The 19,881-nt window shown below is 37.0% G+C and overlaps 2 protein-coding genes across 2 annotated transcripts; both read right to left on the bottom strand.

The window, feature by feature from the left end:
* Positions 1-821: 821 nt before the first annotated feature.
* stmn3 (stathmin-like 3) lies at positions 822-11,132 on the bottom strand. Its single transcript, XM_084425691.1, has 5 exons — positions 10,902-11,132; positions 8,739-8,834; positions 7,731-7,912; positions 5,256-5,447; positions 822-2,708 (listed from the first exon to the last, which is right to left on the bottom strand). The coding sequence occupies exons 1-5, from the start codon at positions 10,918-10,920 to the stop codon at positions 2,649-2,651; spliced, it is 549 nt and encodes a 182-aa protein (XP_084281817.1). The 5' UTR covers positions 10,921-11,132; the 3' UTR covers positions 822-2,648.
* Positions 11,133-12,760: 1,628 nt separating this feature from the next.
* Positions 12,761-19,354, bottom strand: arfrp1 (ADP-ribosylation factor related protein 1). Its single transcript, XM_084425690.1, has 7 exons — positions 18,972-19,354; positions 18,540-18,627; positions 18,376-18,458; positions 18,189-18,270; positions 15,875-15,945; positions 15,675-15,775; positions 12,761-13,850 (listed from the first exon to the last, which is right to left on the bottom strand). The coding sequence occupies exons 1-7, from the start codon at positions 19,062-19,064 to the stop codon at positions 13,763-13,765; spliced, it is 606 nt and encodes a 201-aa protein (XP_084281816.1). The 5' UTR covers positions 19,065-19,354; the 3' UTR covers positions 12,761-13,762.
* Positions 19,355-19,881: the final 527 nt, after the last annotated feature.

The following is a 19,881-nucleotide window of genomic DNA, read 5'->3' as shown; positions in this document are numbered from 1 at the left end:
CTAAACCTACCCATCACACACACACACACACACACACACACACACACACTGTACACACACACACACACACACACACACACACACTAAACCTACCCATCACACAAAAATGTCTGCAAAAAAAAAAAAAAAAAACAAAACCTTTAATTACTTTATTTTTATATCAGATTTACAAATGAGGACGTCCCTAAATTTAGGTTTTTGAAGATTTTGGTCACTTCTGGGTAAATATAGTTAAGCACACACACAGTAATATATTTTCTAGGCCTGCTGCAGTGTGCACTAATATTAGCAAAAACAGGAAGTACGATCTAAGCAAACACAACAGCTTCAGTTTCAGTAATTTGCACCACACTTTGCTTATGTGTCATAGTGTTTGTCATAGATGCATGACGACACGTAGGCAAACACACCATTCTTTCACTTCGCTTTGATTATTGCTTTAGCAGCATTTACGAGCATATAATGAGTCTTATCAGCTGCTATAAAAGTCCTCATGATTTAGATTAAACTACTGCGTCACAAATTTCCATATACAAAACCTGATCATAAACTTGTCATAGACTACTATAAAAACCCACTAGAGAAACTTCACAGATACACAGGATAAAAAATAATAACAGCAGCAAATGCATGCTTGTATTATGTAAATGTGAAATGCAGGTCAAAGGATGTCAGAAATAAATGACACTTTTACCCGAAAGTGATAAACATCAACAAATAAGGTTAATCTCGGAAAGCTTGATGAGTTGCCATCATAGATAATCTGTTGTGTGTGCGTTTTTAGTTTCCCTGTGTGACAAAAATGACAAAGACTTCTCATTACGAACATGTTATGCTTTAATCTTATTTTAAATGGTTTTCATTAATCAGTTAGCAGCGTATAGCTTAGACATTTCCCTTCCAGGTCAACAAATATCAGTGACCCTTGAAATGCACCTAAACTACCAACGTGAATGAATCATATCCTATAAAGTGCAGTGTAAATGTGGACACAGAGTCATGTCTTTTGGTTTTGTGAGATTCAGCCCTGCTAAATTACAGTTTAGACCAGAATAAATGACCAGATCATCCCATTTGCTGGTGTCATAAGGTATGTTTGAACACTTTCATGCTGGTTTAAGCTCATCTACTGGTCTACAATAAGCTTGTACACACCACTAATGGCAATCGAAAACAAGTTAATCTTGGAATTTAAGCTGGTCTAAGTTGTTTTTTCCCAGCAGGCAGATGAACTTCATGGTCAAAAGTATGTGGGCACCCCTTTCTAATAAATGTGTTTGGCTAGTCTAATAATTTAAAATCTTAGTTTAAAATAGTTTTGGAGGATGCTTGTCTTGTTTTGCCAAGTAGCGCATGTTCCTGGATCAAGATCAGCCAATCAGATTTTAGGAATAGGTCAAATGATTTGTTTAGGGTTTGGCCAGAGCCCGTCTACGGAGAGCCTGGCCACTCCCTATTAAGTCCTATTGTACCGAATTTTGGTTGTAGTTCCACCAGAGTTCCACTGGGGGCGATCGCCCATGAGTGCAGAATGAATGGGAGTCTGTGGGGCTAGACGGCTAAATTTGTCTCTTTCACCCGATTGCTGTTGAGAAATCTCAGATTTGATTGTAGGTTTTGCAAGTTCAACATGGGTTATAGGTCGAAAGTTGAATGAACGAGTACTTGTGTCCTTTAGATTTCTTACAGGTTGAGTTGTTGTTGCCCATAACACACTAGCATTCTGCTAATGAACGCTGATTGGTCAGTGAAGGACTGATTACGACCAGAGATACCGCTTGATGGTCTTTTAAAACAACAAAACAAAAACTCGTCTAGCACGTATATTTACCTGTGTCAGCTGTGTTGTCGACGCCTCGAGAGAAAAGAAAGTGCAGAGCGCGAAAGCACCAAAGTGACTGAAGGATTGCCGTAAAGCAGTATCTCTGGTCGTACGATGTGTATGACGTCATTGACACTTTAAAAGACTTTTTAAAGCAAATAAGTGACTCTAAACAATCTAACAGAATTAGACAAAAATTTATTTGGATTTTGAGGGGTATAGCGCCATAGACTCGTCCTGTGAGCGCCCTCATATGGAGCCAAAGTGGAACTGCAACCAGTTCAGAAGCCGTAAGTTTACTGAGAGTGGAAGTTCTCCCCTTATTAGACATTCTCTGGTTTGGCTCAACAACATTATCATCAGCTTATAATTTCAGCTCTGATTTGAGCCATCATTATTTAGTAAAGTTTGGGTTTTTAAGGATAGAGATATGACAGGACATGTTGGTACAGGTGCACGTCTTAGTTAGAGAAATACACAAGGATCATCAAAAAAATGTGGAAAAACTTGACTGGCTGCTCAAAGTCTAGCCCTGAATATCTTTGGGATGAACTCAAAACAATGACTCCAGGAAAGACGAACTTCATATTAATGCCCAGGGTTGTGAAATTAAACATTCAACAAGCGCGTATATGTATGCAGTTTGGGTTGCTCACATACTTGTGTCCACGTGGTGTATGTGGGATGTTGTTATATGCTCAGACATTTATTGATAAGGAAAACTGATAAGGTGAGTCTGATTTGACCTCATGTGGCCAAAGAATGACATTTCCTCCAAATGCCGTCATGACCGGATGTCTCGTGGCTCTGGCGTCAAAGATTGTCCTTAGCCAGAGAGTTCAGTGTGAAGTTCCTTATTCTTACGGACTTCTGCAGCATGAATCTCCTGACGAGAGAGAGAGAGAGAGAGAGAGAGAGAGAGAGAGATCAATGCTCTATAAATAAGAATTGTTTTGCAGTAACCAGGGAGGAAACTTGTTTATTAACAGTACATTTGTAAGCCTGTTACTCCAGAAAAACAACATGCAATAGGAAGTGTGGTAAAATTCAAGCCCATTGTTCATTATTTCCTAAAAGTCAAGATAAATTTGTATTCCCAGCCCATTTTTTCTAGACTTTATTTTTCTGTTGGATCCAGGGGTTGACATTAAAGGGATCATCGGATGCCCATTTTCCACAAGTTGATATGATTCTTTAGGGTGTTCATGTAAAGTTTGTAACATGCTTTGGTTAAAATTCCTCAAAGGTTGTGTAAAACAACACCCTTTTACCTCCTCAAAAACAGCTCTGTTCACAGCGACCCGTTTCGGTGCATGTCTCTTTAAATGATAATGAGCAACTGCTCACCCCACCCCTCTCTTCCATCGGGGGTGTCGAATGGCTGAGGGCAGAAATATGCTAATACGTGGTCCGTCAGTGGTTGTGGGCGGAGCATGAGCAATATGACATCATAGTGCTCAGAAAATCTAAACGGCCTGATTATTGAGAGTGTTTAGGCTTTTTGAGGATTAAATAAAAGGAGTGAATGTATTTTTTTCAGTGTATGGTGGTTGTGTCCACACACTGCAAAGACACATTTATATGCAAACACCATATAAAAGTGAGTTTTGCATCCGATGACCCCATTAACTGTTTTTGCTCACCAGCCACTGTGGCTAGTGCTTTTCTGAAGTTACTAGCCACTCAGGATTTTCACTGGCCACAATTTCGACATCGATGCCACAGGGAAAACCTGCCATATAGATATTTTGGTAACACTTTATTTTACAGTGTCCTTGTTACATATGTTACATGTACTTGTACCATAGTAATAACAGTAAATTATGCATAATTACATGCAACTAACCCTCAACCAAATCCTAATCCTATAGTAAGTACATGTAGTTGCTTAATATTACTCAGTACTTAAATATATAGTTACACTGTAACAATGACACCTTAAAATAAAGTGTAACCGATATTTTTTATATGATCTCATCATAATTTGGCAGCTGGTATATTAGGCTGCCGTCTCTTTTTTCCCACGAACCCATTATACTGTTTAAAATAGCCAATATACTTCTCTTTATGTGCTGCATTTTGGGTGTGAGCACAAAATCTGCGGAATTGAGTCAATTATGCTCAATACGCGCAATCCTTGCCGAAACTCAAGCCCTGTAACACCAACAATATTCATTTGAAGCACATGAATCGAGTGAGTAAAGGGATGCGCAGCTGGTATTGTGTCTCCTGCGAAAGAGTTTTCAGATATTTCGATCTGTAGCAAAAAATCATTATTTCTAAAAGGAAGTTCAGTGAAAAAGAATTGAATTATACATTTCTGTATAAATATTATATAACTCCAGTGAAGCTTAATAAATTTGATGATACAAATTCTCCTATGTGTAGAAAATGTGGACCTGAATTAGGAACATTTATGCATTTATTTTGGTACTGTAAAAGCTGTTTACTCTTTTTGGGAGAAGATTCATAAAGTAATTCAAGATATGTGTAACTGTGCTTTTGAGCTATGCCCTATGTTATATTTGTGAATTATGATGTGGAAAATAAGTTTCCATATACAAAAAGATGTGTGTTTACAATGTTTTCTTATTTTGCTAAAAATTGTATACTTAAAACATGGATTTCCCAGTCAGGACCCACTTTGGGTCAATGGCTGGAGCAGATAATAGACTTGTTGCCCATTGAAGAATTAACAACTTAATGGCATTTAAGACGGCAAGATTTCCAATCCAAATGGTCCTTAGTACTGAATTATATAGAGACTATAAAGTGATAAATCCACATTGAATAATAGATAACCCACAGACTGTGGTAGTGTAGATTTTATTTTATTTTATTTATTTATTTATTGTCTTGTCCATATGTTTAGCGGTATTGTCTTTACTGTTTTGTGTGACGTTTTTGGGTTGTCTGTGTAATATGTGCTAAATTGTGAATAAAATAAATAAATAAATAAAAAAAATCGTTATTTCTGACAACACTAGATGCCTTTTTAAAAGACGACAATTGAAAAATGTATATTATATAAAATTCAACCCGCCAAAGTGGCTAGTAGGGGTGACTGTGTTACACACACACCACTGCTGAAATACACCCGCATTTGGCGGTGTTAATGTTAAGCTCTGGTTGGATTATAAAAAGGTTTGTTTTTCAAACAAATGCCATTCCGGCAGATCAAACGATAGAGCACGGCGCTAGCAACGCCAAGAAGTGGTTCGATTCTCAGGGAATGCATGAACTAACAAGATGTATACCTTGAATGCAATGTAAGTAACTTTGGATAAAAGTTTCTGCCATATGTGTAAATGTAAAATAGATTGAGTTTGCATTGGATTTGATGGACCTCCACATCTACACACATTTTCTATAGAGTAACAAACAGTAAGACCAGGAATATGGATTAAGACAGAAAGACTAGCTCATGTCTCACCTTCTCTCTCAGACGCTGCTTGAGGGCGTTGAGACGGGCCATGCGGTTTTCTTTGATCAGCTCCATTTTGTGGTTGAGTTTCTCCTCGGTTATCTTGCTGTAGTTGTTGTTGACCTCCTGGGCCTTGTTGAGCACCTCCTTCTCACGCTCCCGCTTCTCCGCCAACTGCTTCAGGACCTGCTTCTCTTGGGACTACACAAAGAAGTGTAGAAAGAGTAGATGACACGGCTAATGTGAGACAGTGAGGAGAAGCTTCTCTGACATTTAAAAAGAGGCCAAATTTGGGACAAAATCATGAAAACATCTCAGTGGCGAAGGAGACGTACAAAAGAGGACTGTGTTGGTTATCAGATGGCAATACAAGGGTACTAACTGTTTTCCATTTTCATATCTATTCACTTTAGAGAGTTTCCATGGATGTTAAGGCCAGGATACAAAAATCTGTTCTAAGAACGTGTAGTCATTAAAGACCTTTGGTGAAAATCCAGCTTTTAATGTTGTTTACGTGTCTATGTGGTGTTTTTAATATGCTTTAAGACACACCGTGTGTAAATTCATAAGTCGACACCATTGCTGAGTATTTTCTCCTTAAAACTGCAGTGAACCAAAGACAGTCTCAAAAACACGCTTTGAAAACGTCACAAACTACCTTGTAACCAATCAGATCAACGTGTGATCGTCAACCAGTGGATCTCTGAGCTGAGTGAGTGAGTGGAGGCGGGGCTCATTTGCATATTTATAGAACCGCGTGTACTAAATGAGGCAAGGGTGTCGAGTTACAAGATATTTTAAGGCATGAATAAATGTTTTTCCAAGGAAAAAACGTTTAAATATGTAATTTCGGTGATTAAAGATGAGTTTTAAGGGATAAAATGATTGACTACAGGAGGACTTTAAGTAAATGTTCTCCGAATGTTCTGTAGAGCGTTCCCTGATGGCTGGGATGTTTATCATTCAATCATAGATGCCAATAAAGAACCTTTACTTTTAGGCTACGTCTTCATTAATCCGGATAGATTTTTGCTTCAAAACGCTGATACAGACAGACCAAGACGTGATCCGGTTATCATGGAATTCTTCTGGCAGGATCATTTTATTTAGTAAAATATCTCGCATTCACTGATCGTCCAGGTCGCACACTCACCATTATATGTCTGGTCTAAACGCAATTGCTCTCATGTTTAGCAAATGTGAGTGAATTTTCTGTCATCTTTGCAGGACTGTGAGATGAAGAGTGTGTGAAGGAACATTTTAGCAACTGTGTGAAAATGAATAGCACATAACAGGCACAAAACTGGTATAAACATGAATATCTATGGGTTCAATATGCGTCACATGACTAAACTTACATCATCATTTTTAAATACCTTCGTTTTCACAGTCCAAATTCAACGCGAAAACGGCGTTTTCAAATGTATCCACTTTATACAGCGTTTTCAAAAAGCTTAGTTTTCGTTGCTAAAAACGTCTCAGTGTGTATGGACGACCAAAACGGAGAGAAAAATATGAATTTTCAAACGAAACCGTATTAGTGTGGACGAGGCCTGAGAGTGTGAAGATTCTCAGTTACTCATGTGCTCGTGCTTTTCATGAACGTGTCTCAATGGAAAAATGCTGCTAAATAATTCAATGTTATTCTAACCAGCTGGATGTGTTGCTCACGAAACATCCTGTTGATTAACTCTACTAGAACAAGTGTCCAAAAAACATGGTTCAGTCTTTGGTAGTGTAAACTTGCTGCGTCCCGATTCGCTTACTATCCGTCCTAAATAGTATTCGAAACCAGAATTAGTGCGTCCCAAATCGTAGTATGTTGAAATGAGCATTCCAGAGATACCCGGATGGTCTACTTTTTCCGGTTAGAATCTGAAGTGCAGATCCGTGCTAACGGCTAATATTGCCCACAACCCATTGCGCTGTGGACGAGGATTCGATTAGAACTACAAACATGGCGGATGTGCGTGACCGGCGGTTAAGATAAAGGGGAATGAGTGTTTAATAATCAGTAGCCTATCTAATCTGACAAAAATATATTTATTAAATGTTATACACATTATATTTAATCTAAAACAGCATTGTGAACTTTTATAACGATGCATTTGGTCATTAACTTTTATTAAATGCATCATTATGCAAACATGAGGAGAGTTCTCCGAATGAAAGACCCATGACTGGCAGATTAAAGTGTGATTTCTCTCACATTTTTCTCCAAAACGTAAGGAAATTAAATTTTGATTGAATGAGGAGGATTTTAACTGTGACAAGATGATTGACAGGGCAGTTTAAACTGTGACAGGATGCGTTCGTTAAAGATGCTGTTATGACGATGCATACTCTTCTGCTTCACACTCAAAAGTATGTACTTTTTCTTCTCAAAAACAGTGCGTACTTTTAGGGCGTAGTATACGTAGACGAATTGGGACGCAGCATTTGTTTATGTGCAGTGTTCCACGTAAAACTGATGCATGATCTTACCCTGCGTCTCTCCTCGGCCGCCTCCAGCCTCCTCTGCAGCTCCCCCAGCGAAGGCTCCTTCTTCTGGGCCGGCACCGCCAGGGTCTGGGGTCTCTCTGGAGGAGACGGGTCAGTCGGACTCTTCAGGATGACCTCAAACGCCTGGCCAGATGCTCGCTTATTCAGGGACTTCACCTCCATGTCTGCGGAGGGAAGATGAGGACAATGAATGTGTGATCATTGGTGCTCTTCGGGAATCTTTTTTTTTTTTACTTCAACAGAATTGTATGAAACTTGGTAAAGGTTTTGGCACTTGCTATGTGGAAAATCATGGACATTATTCCAAAAGGTTAAATGGTCCTGTAAAAAATGGTCACACTTGTGCTCCTCGCGGTCAAAACTTAGTGCATTGGAAATGAGTGGGAGACGAATTTCACCTAGTGGAAGCGTTTGGTACTGCAGCCAAACTAAATCTTACTAAAAGCTCATTGTTTGAGATATCAAGCTCAAATTTGGAACACAACTTGTTTAGATTTATGGCTTTGATTTTCTTGCAGTTTTAGAGTAAAATGGGGCTTTTGAAAATATAGATTTCATATCAAAATTGAAAATAGTATTTTTTTTGTTTTCATAACAATAAACGTAAAATTCAGAAACTTTTTTTAAGTTCACTTTTTAAAACTTTTTTCATTTCATCAATAATTTGCCAAGCGTCGTCTTCAAAAAGAAATCAAACTTAAGTCTGAGCTTTAAAGCATTCAAGATTTATGACAGTTTAAGTTGGAAATGTAATTTTCAGGCTCGTGCTCAAAACATGAATAAATGGATTATAAATACAGCGTAAATATAATGTAGTACCATAAAATCCCCTAAAAATACAAAATATTAAATAAAAAACATCAAAACAAAATATAGTACATTCCATTGATTGAAAAAAACAACAACAGATTGGTCATTTTTGACCGACACGCGAAGATATCCAATATTCTTGTATTGAGGCCTCCAGTTATTGACTGTCGAAGCTCCCACCTTCAAACTGGCCGAAGGTGTTGGGATGAGGCTGGGAATACAAACAGGAGCAGATGAGAGACAACACCGACATCTCTCTCAGCTTCTCGGAGTAGGCTGCGAAAGAAAGAAAGAAAACGGTGATATATATATGCATGTGGTGGGGAAAGAACAGACACCTTTGCTACTACATACTACGATCCGGCACTAATTCTAACCTTGAATACAATTTAGGACAGATAGTTACAGCTGTATAGACATCATCCATTTCTTTACATACGAAATATTAACACTTCAATAAGGTTAAAGTCCCCCTGTGGTTGAAAATCCAGCTTTTAATGTTGTTTATGTGTCTATGTGGTGTTTTTAATATGCTTTAAGACAAAGCATGTGTAAGTTCATAAGTCGACACCATTGCTGAGTATTTCCTCCTTAAAACTGCAGTGAACCAAAGACAGTCTCAAACACACGCTTTGAAATCGCTGGTGTTTCTGACGTCACAAACTACCTTGTAACCAATCAGATCAACGTGTGATCGTCAACCAGTGGATCTCTGAGCTGAGTGAGTGAGTGGAGGCGGGGCTCATTTGCATATTCATAGAACCTCGCATACTAAATGAGGCGAGGGTGTCGAGTTACCTTCTAGATATTTTAAGGCAAGAAATAAACGCTTAAATACATAATTTTGGTGATCAAAGATGAGCTTTAAGGGATAAAATGATTGACTACAGGGGGACTTTAACTACATTAGTTAACATGAATTAAGAATGAACACACAGACCGCACCCTCAACCTGATTCATGCATTATTGATCTGTTCACCACAGCACATGTCAGCAAAATAATTCACCGTGTGAGCTTGTGTGAAGGTGAACTGTGTGTCATGATGGTCATGTGTGACACAGATCCGCAACAAGACTTGATTTGATTCATGCATGCGAAAGGGGCAGAACCTAAATAAGTAATACATTTTATTTGTAATGCGCCTTTCTCAAACTCAAAGCGGTACAGCATGTGCAGAACAAAATAAATCAAACAAGGAGAAAAAAAAAAAACATAACAAAAAAATACGCAGTAATAAATTAAAAGCTTGACTAAAAAGATGCATTTTAAGAAGTTTTTTAAAAACAATCCACAGAAGCAGCATTTCTAATAGATGCAGACTTAATGTTAGTGTTTATGACTATAGCGAGTTCTTCAGGCGTGTGCATCCAAACCGAACGAGTGTGTGTGTGTGTATGTGTGTGTTTATTTATTACACATGAGCTCAAAAGAGAGGTGACTTTGTAAGAGAGCTGAGATAGCAAAGATAACTCAAATCCTGCTGCATCCGCCGAACATTAGAGCGAGTCACATGATATACCGCGCTGTTATTTATATAACTATTTCAGCTGTTTTCACTATTAAAAACACAACCGCTGTGGTTGCATTGGCTTCTTTACAAGGTCTCATCAAAGACAACACAAGATGATCAGACTATGTGTGACCCTGGTCTCGAGTCGCAATAGCCAACAGTACATAGTACGGGTCAAAATTATCGATTTCTCTTTTATGCCAAAAATCATTAGGATATTAAGTAAAGATCATGTTCCGTGAAGATATTTAGCACATTTCCTACCGTAAATATATAAAATATTTAGTTTTGTGAGTGGATGCAGCACAACCGACAAATTTAAAGGGGTTTTCTCAATATTTAGATTTTTTTGCACCCTCAGATTCCAGATTGTCAAATAGTTGTATCTCGGCCTATCCATCCTTATTCAGCTTTCAGAAGATATATACAGTAAATCTCAATTAAATGGACCCTTATGACTGGTTTTGTGGTCCAGGGTCACATATAGTGGATGACCGATTCCCGTGTGTGTCTGAATGTGATCTCGTCTTCAACATTGCGACACATTTTGCTGCACTGCTGCTACCCTCCAAATGAACCCGCTTTTTATTGCGCAACATCTGCAGCGATGAGCATCAGCACATAATAAGTCTTGTTTAAACAGAAATGATCCGTCTATTAATGATCTCTACAGACTCCATTAGCATCATGCTCGGCAAAGGACATGTTCACTAATACCAATGTCATGCAAAACATCACTGGAAAAAAAACCAGACGAGTCGAATCTATGGTGGAATCTCATGCAAAACTCTCTTTACAGTGTCTTTTCTGGGTTCTGGTTCTGGTTCTTACCTGAAACTGTGCTGTCCATTGTGCTGCCGGATGGATGCTGAGCCGAGAGATGAAGGGAATGAAGCACTGAAGGAGTGACGCACAGCGATGGTCTGTATTATCAGGGGAGGAATGATGGATGAGAGGAGGAGGAGGAGGAAGAGGAGGAGAGGACAAGAGATGAAGAGAGGAATAAAGAGACGGGAGAGAGAAATGGCGAAATGATGTCGCAGATGAAGCTGGAATATGATCAGATCCAGAGATAAACTGAGAGAAAAAAGACAATAATAAAGTGATGTAGTGCTGTTGTCTTGGAAACAAGAGCTATTTTTAGTCATTTTGGTTGAGAAAAGTTCTTGCAACATTTGATATGGTGTTAATATTTGATATGCATCTAACATTTTATAATCTACAGTGCAAAAAAAAAGAAACATTTTAAAATCAAGATACATGGAGAAGCAATGACTCGTTTTCTGACAAACGCATCAAAATTAAATGAGTTTGTGCTTAAAAGAAGAAAATGAGCCAATGATTCAAACAAAGTAAAAGATCATTTTCATCACTTTTAAGCATAAATGTGCATAATTATGATACTTTATATCTTCAGTTATTTTGCTCCTCCAGTAAATGTGTCTTGATTTAAGAACGTTTAGATATTTGCACTGGAAAGCTAGACAGAAGTACAGTGTAAGATACCGTGTAATGCTGTATCTGGTAAATATTTCTAGATATTGTTGTGTTTTTAAACGGACTACTGTTGGTCCAATCGATGAGGCACTAACAAAATCAATAACTCATCGACAAGACAGAAGATGGATTGGGTTCAGTCGCGCGACAAACACTCGAGACGACATTTGATCCTTTCCAATCAGAGATTGATCTGAAACCGACACGGACGTGCATCAGACTGCTGCTTATTAATATACAGGACCAAGCTTGTCATTTAAGATGGGAATAATAATAGAAGCACTGTTTCTTTTTGACAGGGTTAATGAGCAGGTTTGTTTTTTAAGATAAAGCCCTAATAGCATTTTCTGTTATTACTCTGCTTTTACTTTTTTCACATGTTCCTATGCAAGTTATTACTAGTCCAAATTAAGCACCGTTTAGTGTAAGTCTGGTGTTTTCTTTTTTATCTGCCAAACATTTTGTAGAGAAAAAGCTATTTGCTAAAAATGTTAATCAAAGTTAAATTCTCTTAAATCAAGTCTTACAGTTTTGCTAAACTCTTGTATCATGTTGCAGGTCAATTTGACAAAATTACAATACAAAATTGAGTTGTTGGAAGTGCTGAAATAGAAATTTTGTGGAATGAGTGCACAAACTTTCTTACGATTTTGATGTTCGCAGGTCAATTTGACCCGCAATTTCAGGGTTAACTAAAATTAAAAAAAAATTATGCCATTTTCTACTCTCTGACGGTATTTAAATGTAAATGTATGCATTTGATAGACTCTTATTAAAGAAATGCACACTGTGTTGGAGAGGCGCACATTGTTATCAGTTCAAGAATGTTCATTTCATTGGGAATCAAACACATGATTTTATTGTTGCATGATCTACTGTTTGAGCTTCAGACAAGCACACAGAAATAAAACAAAAAAAATAATCTAAAATAAAAAAATTAATATTTATAATTTTCTTATTTTATTTTAAAACAAATATTTAAAAAATGTTTTACTCATGTTTAATTTTTTTGTAATGTGTGAGAAGTATTCATTTAAAAAAAAAAAATAATCAGTGTGATTTTTTGTGAATTGTATTGAATCGCAACATATTATCGGACCCAGAATTCGAACATAATACGAGTTTTTCCAGCAAAATATTTCATATTTAAAACAAGCCCAAAAAACCAGCAAAAAAAACACTTTTTTTTTTTTGCAGCGTAACCAAAAGTGCCAGCTGTATTATTCAAGATCCCTTCCAGATTCCCGGATGCGCTGTTACAGAAGTCTTCATACACAATTCATGTCCGAACCCTCAGCTGAAGGCTTGCGTGCGAAGCCCGGCTCGATTTAGCCAGCTGTCCTGAAACAACCGCACAAGGGAACAGCCGGATTCAAGGCAGTTCAGATCCTCGTTCTCAAGCACTCATACGCACTCAATGAACTCGAAGACTTAAGTGTGAGATATCTGAGCAACTACATATGAACATTAGCACTTATGATGCGTGCATCACTGATTAATCATATAACATCTGGGAATGTAGACAGATCAGGGGCTTTTAGAGCATGGTAAACATCATACACACACATAAGCGTCTGATTCATTAGAGAGGTCACAGATGTGATGCACGCCGCTGTAATAACATTCATAGCATGAGCGGTGCTTATTGATTCACCGGTGCCTTCATGCAAAATGCATTCAGCTTAGACAGGAGAAAAATCAATCAAACCCAGTCCTGATAGAACAAGGCTTCTCCTGGATTTGTAAGGGTTGGGAAAACATCTGTCGTGCAAATTAAACCGAGACACAAGTGCTTTGTTTTCCATCTCTGCTGTTTATTATAGAATTGGTTAGTAATTAGAACTAAGGTTTTGAGTCTTAAAAACAACACCTCTCGAAATTCTATACTAGGAATGTCTTCATTATTTTACTAACTACTGATTAAAAAAAAAAAATTAGCAGAGAAGCTTAAAACTCATCAGAAATCAAGACTGAAGGTGTCAGTTCAGCATTTAAATATCTACAATGTCACAGCATAGATATTAAACTTAGGCATCAGCCAAATATAATATCATAACTTACAAGTCCTCAGAACAACTGCATCCTCTATGCATTTACAGAAATCCCTACACACACACACAGACACACACACACACACACACACACACACACACACACACACACACACACACACACACACACACAGAGATGATGTTCTATGTGATGTCTTTTTGTCTGGGAGGGCGGTGAATGTTCCGGATCACACATTTGACCATCCATTCAATGCCGTCATTCACTCCCTCCCTGAAAAACACAACGGCACAGAAAACACACACGGTTTAAACAACCAGCAAAACCAGTCCAGCTCAAGTTTAGAGCGAAATGATCAACAATGATCTTTATCTAGCATTACATGCACTAACATAACAACAAAAAAAGCATTTACTGAGTCGCAACAGATGTAAAACTGGCTGGACCTCAAGGAAACATGGCGATGTCATTACAATCACTGCAACCGGGATCAATGTGTATTCAATAAACGGGTCAATGACGTGACGGGTCATTTTTTTGTCCATTTTGGCCTTAATAATAATAAAAAAACTAATATATAACATCCAAAGTATGTAAGGTAGTACAACTTGATCTCTTTTACTGAATCCTAAAGGTTTTAATTATATTTTACTACATATAAAGGTATTTTAAAGATTTTGAAGTGTCAAAAGGTCATTCGGTAAAACCGATATAGTAAATATTTAAATGGAATAATATTGTTTTTAATAACTAAAGGAACTACAATAACACAAATATACAGCAGATAAGGCTCTTTTTCTCCTTTCCCTGTGCAGTGTTTTACTGGAATATGTTGGAGTGTTTAGAGCAGTCCAATAAATGATTACATTTATGAGATCAGTGATAATTGTATGTAATATTTCTTCTGTGGTACACACTATACACTATCTCAACATCAATGTCAAATCAGTTTTTAACTTTCAAATCAGTGGTGAAACCCAATGACTTTTTTGGAAGACCATCTTGTAAAAAAAATGACAAAAAACAGTGTTAATTGATTGTACAAACCACACAATCTTATTGTTAACACCTAGGTACACTAAAACATGGTTTCAAATATAGTTATATCTCCATCTATTTTTAAAAACCTTATTTGTCAATGACCCGTATACAAAATAATTATACACAGTAGGGGAGAGCCGGGACAGTTGCAACACTGTCGTTTTCTAAGATAAGGTTACAGATAGATTTTTTTTTTTTTAGTGATCAACAACTCACATACGTGTTCTCTTAGCATCATGTGTTATTCGGTACAAATATAGAATGATTTAAGTCAAATTAGACTTTGAATGGCAGTTCGGATGAAACACAACCGTTTAAACAGCAACTATTCATCTAATGCTTGTTTTTGTGAACAATACCTGACAAGTAACTTATGTACACATTGTTACAAACATATTTTGTAATTTATTTTAATTTAAAGGTTCATATTAACCATTTCTGTTCTGTCGGCCAATAAACAATAGGCGATAATCTTTCTAACAGGCTATTTTGACGAAGACAGACAAATCCGGTTACAATTCATTTTCTTACATTTCTTCCTTGAGTCATATTGAGTGTTTGCTAGTTGAATAGCCTGTTATTATGAAGAAAACGAGGTCAACCAGAAGACGATAAATGACATTTACTGAAGATTGGACAATTGATGATTATTAAAGAGATGACATGTGTTGTGTAATTGAAAATGAATTTGCATTAAAAGAAACACAAGTCTAGGAACAGTATATGACCAGGTTTAACTGGCAGGAGGACATTGACGTACATGACGTGAGTGGGTTTCAAGGAAATCTCAGTGTTTCAACCGTCCCGGCTCTCCCCTACACATACATTTATTATGTAAACACAAACTTTTATTTGGGATGTGATTAATCGTTGCACAGCACTTTTAGTAATCTGATTATGTAACTCAAGTTCCTTGTAATGCGTTTCCCCCCAAACTGCTTCTAGGTCGTAAACAGCACAGCTTTAGATGTTTCCTCAGTGTGTTGGGTCTCCACTAAGTGCACTTGCACACAGCAGGGTTTCCACACACAACACTGAATAATAAAGGAGACGTACCCTGATAACGCACAGCAGGGCTGCACCAGACAGTCTCTCTTCCCGATTTTGGGAGCGCAGTCACTGAAAGCCGTCTTTATGTCGGGGACAGACATACAGTTCTGAGGAACACAAGGCAAAGCATTATTACCACGGAAACGAAGGAGCACAGCACCACCTAGAGGCGTGACACGCATGTCTATCAGACGCAGAGTTCATACCTCGACGTCTTGCTTGTTTGCCAGAACGAGGAGAGGAACTCCTTCCAGAACTTCACTGCTGATCATTTTCTCTGGTCGACGGGAACAGGAAGTCAGTTCACATTAGATAACGGTTCAGTTAAACTTTTGGTATAAACTTCCCACAATTCCACCCGATTAGAAAGTCAAGTCACCCTTATTTCTATAGGGCTTTATACAATAGAGAAACACAGAAATAAACAGGGAAATAACAGAATCAATGAGGCAAACCATCATATATTAGGGCTGGGTAAAAGTCGATTCTCATTTTTACGAACCGATATCGATTCTTAAATCCCAAGAATCGATTAGTCATCCTGTTTGCAGTTGATGAATGAATGAAACATTGTAGCGCATCCCATCCGATGAATCTCAGTAATCTTTGTGCTTTGTTACTATTGATATGAAACAAAGTCTCAGATTTCAAATTACGTCCATTTTCTTACGAAATTCAAAAGCATAAATGCCGTTTTGTCGCTGTGGCGTGAGATCGCTCTGGCTCAGCTCTAGAGAAGCACATGATCTTCTCTTCCGCCTTAATAACACCAGTTACAGCGCGAAATAAATATGAATGAGCATCTGAAAGCGTGTTAATGGAGTACAACTTATCGAAGTCCGTATCATGTGACATGGAATCGCTCAGTGTTTCAACCGTGGAAAGACGTCAGTAAAACAGCTTGTAAACAATGTCATGTAACGTCACATTTACCTCAGAAAAACCATATCCAGTGGCCATAAACTCGTCCGTCAGCGAGAAGAATTAACTCTTCAGAGGCACCATATTACATATTCATTATAATTTTTAATGTTCTTAAATTTTTTATGCATGTTTGAATAAATCTGGCAGGTTTTTATGACAGCCAGCATTTCAATGTTTATATATCATATAACTTTATTATTACAAAAATACATAAAAGTGTAATTTAAGTGTTTGTATACAAATCAGTTCATTTTTACCTTCAATATTACAGTAGGCTAATGAAGGCTAATGAAGGACTCCCATAGTTTACAGCATTAGTGAAGAGATTTGTTTTTATTGAGAAAATTTGCCATGTGTTGCACCAGATATCCAAAATAATCAATATTGAATCGAATCGGAATCGAAATCGAATCGCAAGCTTGTGAATCAAAATCGAATCAAATTGTGAAATTTGTGTCAATACCCAGCCCTATCAAATATATGAGACAAAATCAAAAATCTACTATAAAGCAACAACAGAAGACAAGTGTCGCAGATCAGTTCAATAACCGAGTAGATACTGCAAAATTATATTTATATGCGTAAAATGTTTGCAACGATTTCATTCTGTTTTGTTCATGTCACTTACAGTGTAAACCTAATTTTTTTTTTTTTTACTTGAAATCATTTATAATAATACAAATTATAATAAAATGGGTCTATATGATTTACTTTAATGTTATGTAAAAATGTATAATATTTATTTATATATAATATTATTGGTGACCCTTTACAATAAGGTTCCGTTATTTAACATGAACTAATAATGAAAAATACTAAATCTTAGTTAATGTTTATTTCAACACTTACTAATATATTATTAATATCAAAAGTTGCATCTAATAATATTATTTAATGGACCTTGAACGAACAATGAACAGTTGGATGATTTTTATTATATAATGTGATAAATAATGATTAATAAATACTGTAGCAATACATAGGCTATATTAATAATTGTTAACATTAGGCTATATAACAAAAATCTAACCACACATTTTTGGTTCAAGGTCCAATAAATAATTTTAACAGATGCAACTTACTAATAATAACTAATTGGACCTTATTGTGAAGTGTAACCGGTATATAATATAATAAAACATAATACGAAAACCCACAAGCTTTCATGTCATATGAAGGACGACATTTGAATATCTTTGTGTGCTTCATAACCATGTTTATATTCTTTATTCTTTACTCTCTGCCAGATTATGACTCTCCCTGTTTCTCTCCAACACACCCAAAAAATAAATAAAAATGCAATATCATGCATTTGAAGGCATTTCTTCAAGCACTTAAAATTTCCTTTATTTTGGACGGCAAAATATGACTGACATTTAAATAATTGTGATTAGATCAGATAACCACGATCAAATGATTAATCCATAATAATGACAGGCCTAAATCTGCGTCTGACTGCAGTTTCTGTGTTTGCGTACGATGAAACTATCTGAGCATCTCTTGTGCTGAAGTGAAACAGGTTTTGTGTGACGGTGATATGAGAAATGCTGCTGATTGTTCAGGTTCTGATTGATTCCTCATGTGAGTGAAACTCACCGAAAGCCTCCTTCGACTCGCCCAAGCGCTCCTCATCGGTGGAGTCAATGACGTAGATCACGCCGTGAGATTCTGCATAGTACTAATACAAGGTAAATATGACATTACAAACAGATTAGTTGCGTTCCTGTCTTCTGTAGTGGATTTATATAATGCATCAGGATCACACTTAGTGAACGTTCCTCACCTTGTCCCACAAAGACTGTAGTTCTTCTTGTCCTCCAAGATCCCAAAACATCAGGCGAGCTTTTCCCACATCAATGGTGCCGACTGAAACAGACAGGAAAAACGAGTAAAACTACAGCTGTGTTTGTATTAGTTTTCTTCAGTTTTACAGGATGTTTTACTCACTGTTGAGGCCGACTGTAGTTGTGATCTTCGAGAGGTTCATGCCCTTGTAGTTTTTACTGAATTTAGTTTTTGTTTGTTCCAGAAAGGTCTACAATATTCAAGAAAAGAACACAGATTTGTCTCAAAACTAATGAGCTGCCAACCTAAACTGCACTTTTGAGCATCATATTTATTAAGCTGCATACTAATACAGAAACAGTGTCAAAACCTAGTGTGCAACCTAACTAGTGAGAATATTAGTTTACTGCAGTCTCAAATTCTGCATTATGGGGCATTGTAATCTTAAAATTTGATAAGCACCCTACCTAGACACCACTTTCCAAGTTGCCTACCTAGGCAAGGTTATTGTGCATCATAAGCCCAAAATGTTACTAAAGCAAAACTGATTTTGTGGAACTGTTTTAGCCGTGAACTATTTATTACTAGTCTTACCGTTTTCCCTGCATTGTCCAGACCGAGGATCAGGACGCAGTACTCGTCCTTTTGGAACACATATTTGTACAGACCAGATAATAAAGTGTACATTCTCAATAACAGACTATTTACCAGCTCACATCACAAACACAGCTAGCTTAGCTTAGCTGCGGCGCTAAGTAAACAACGTAAACAGTCACGAGCTCTAGTGAAGATTACGATAGAGAACACGGCGTTTTTCTTCATATAACTGCAAATATGGATTCAGTGAATCAGATGTAATTCGTCAGACTCTGGTTTGCTGTTTATGTCCATGTTGGCAGCGGTCAGTAATAAACGCTTCCTGGGAAGTTGTTGGCGAATTTTAGTGCATTGTGGGAAATGTAGTTCATCATCTGTTCGGTGGCAAAGACTGACAGATCGTTTAACTACACTTTTTATTTCACCATAGTAATACTACACCAATATATATATCCATGACATCCAAAAATAGCTTGCTGCACTGTGACACCTTCAGTTAAAACTCATGAATCGTGACCCTGGACCACAAAACCAGTCAGATGGGTCATTTTTTTAAATTGAGATTTATACATAATCTGAAAGCTGAATAAATAAGCTTTCCATTGATGTAGGCAATGGTTTGTGAGGATATGTAAATATTTGGCCGATATATTTGAAAATCTGGAATTTAAGGGTGTAAAAAAATCGAAACATTGAGAAAATCTCCTTTAAAGTTGTTCATTTATGTTGGTGATTGTGCTGCATTCACTCACAAAAATAAACGTTTTATATATTTACGGTAGGAAATTTACAAAATATCTTAATGGAACATGATCTTTACTTAATATCCTAATGATTTTTGCCATAAAAGAAAAAATCGATACTTGTAATGTATTGTTGGCTATTGCCACAAATATACCCGTGCTAC

Source organism: Rutilus rutilus (assembly GCF_951802725.1).
Source record: "Rutilus rutilus genome assembly, chromosome: 12".
Lineage (NCBI taxonomy): Eukaryota > Metazoa > Chordata > Actinopteri > Cypriniformes > Leuciscidae > Rutilus > Rutilus rutilus.
The sequence above is the reverse complement of the archived record's forward strand: the minus strand, read 5'-3'. Positions and strand labels throughout refer to the sequence as shown.

What these genes read in the sequence shown, in the direction of transcription:
- stmn3 (XM_084425691.1), bottom strand. An exon ending in CACCTTCGGCCAGTTTGAAG is followed by an intron (nt 7,913 to 8,738) that starts GTGGGAGCTTCG and finishes TTCCCTCCGCAG; the next exon opens with ACATGGAGGTGAAGTCCCTG. An exon ending in AGCAGCGTCTGAGAGAGAAG is followed by an intron (nt 2,709 to 5,255) that starts GTGAGACATGAG and finishes CTCTCTCGTCAG; the next exon opens with GAGATTCATGCTGCAGAAGT.
- arfrp1 (XM_084425690.1), bottom strand. Translation starts at nt 19,064, where the DNA reads ATGTACACTTTATTATCTGGTCTGTACAAATATGTGTTCCAAAAGGAC. An exon ending in AACTACAGTCGGCCTCAACA is followed by an intron (nt 18,459 to 18,539) that starts GTGAGTAAAACA and finishes TGTCTGTTTCAG; the next exon opens with TCGGCACCATTGATGTGGGA. An exon ending in CCCTGCTGTGCGTTATCAGG is followed by an intron (nt 13,851 to 15,674) that starts GTACGTCTCCTT and finishes TGTGTTTTTCAG; the next exon opens with GGAGGGAGTGAATGACGGCA.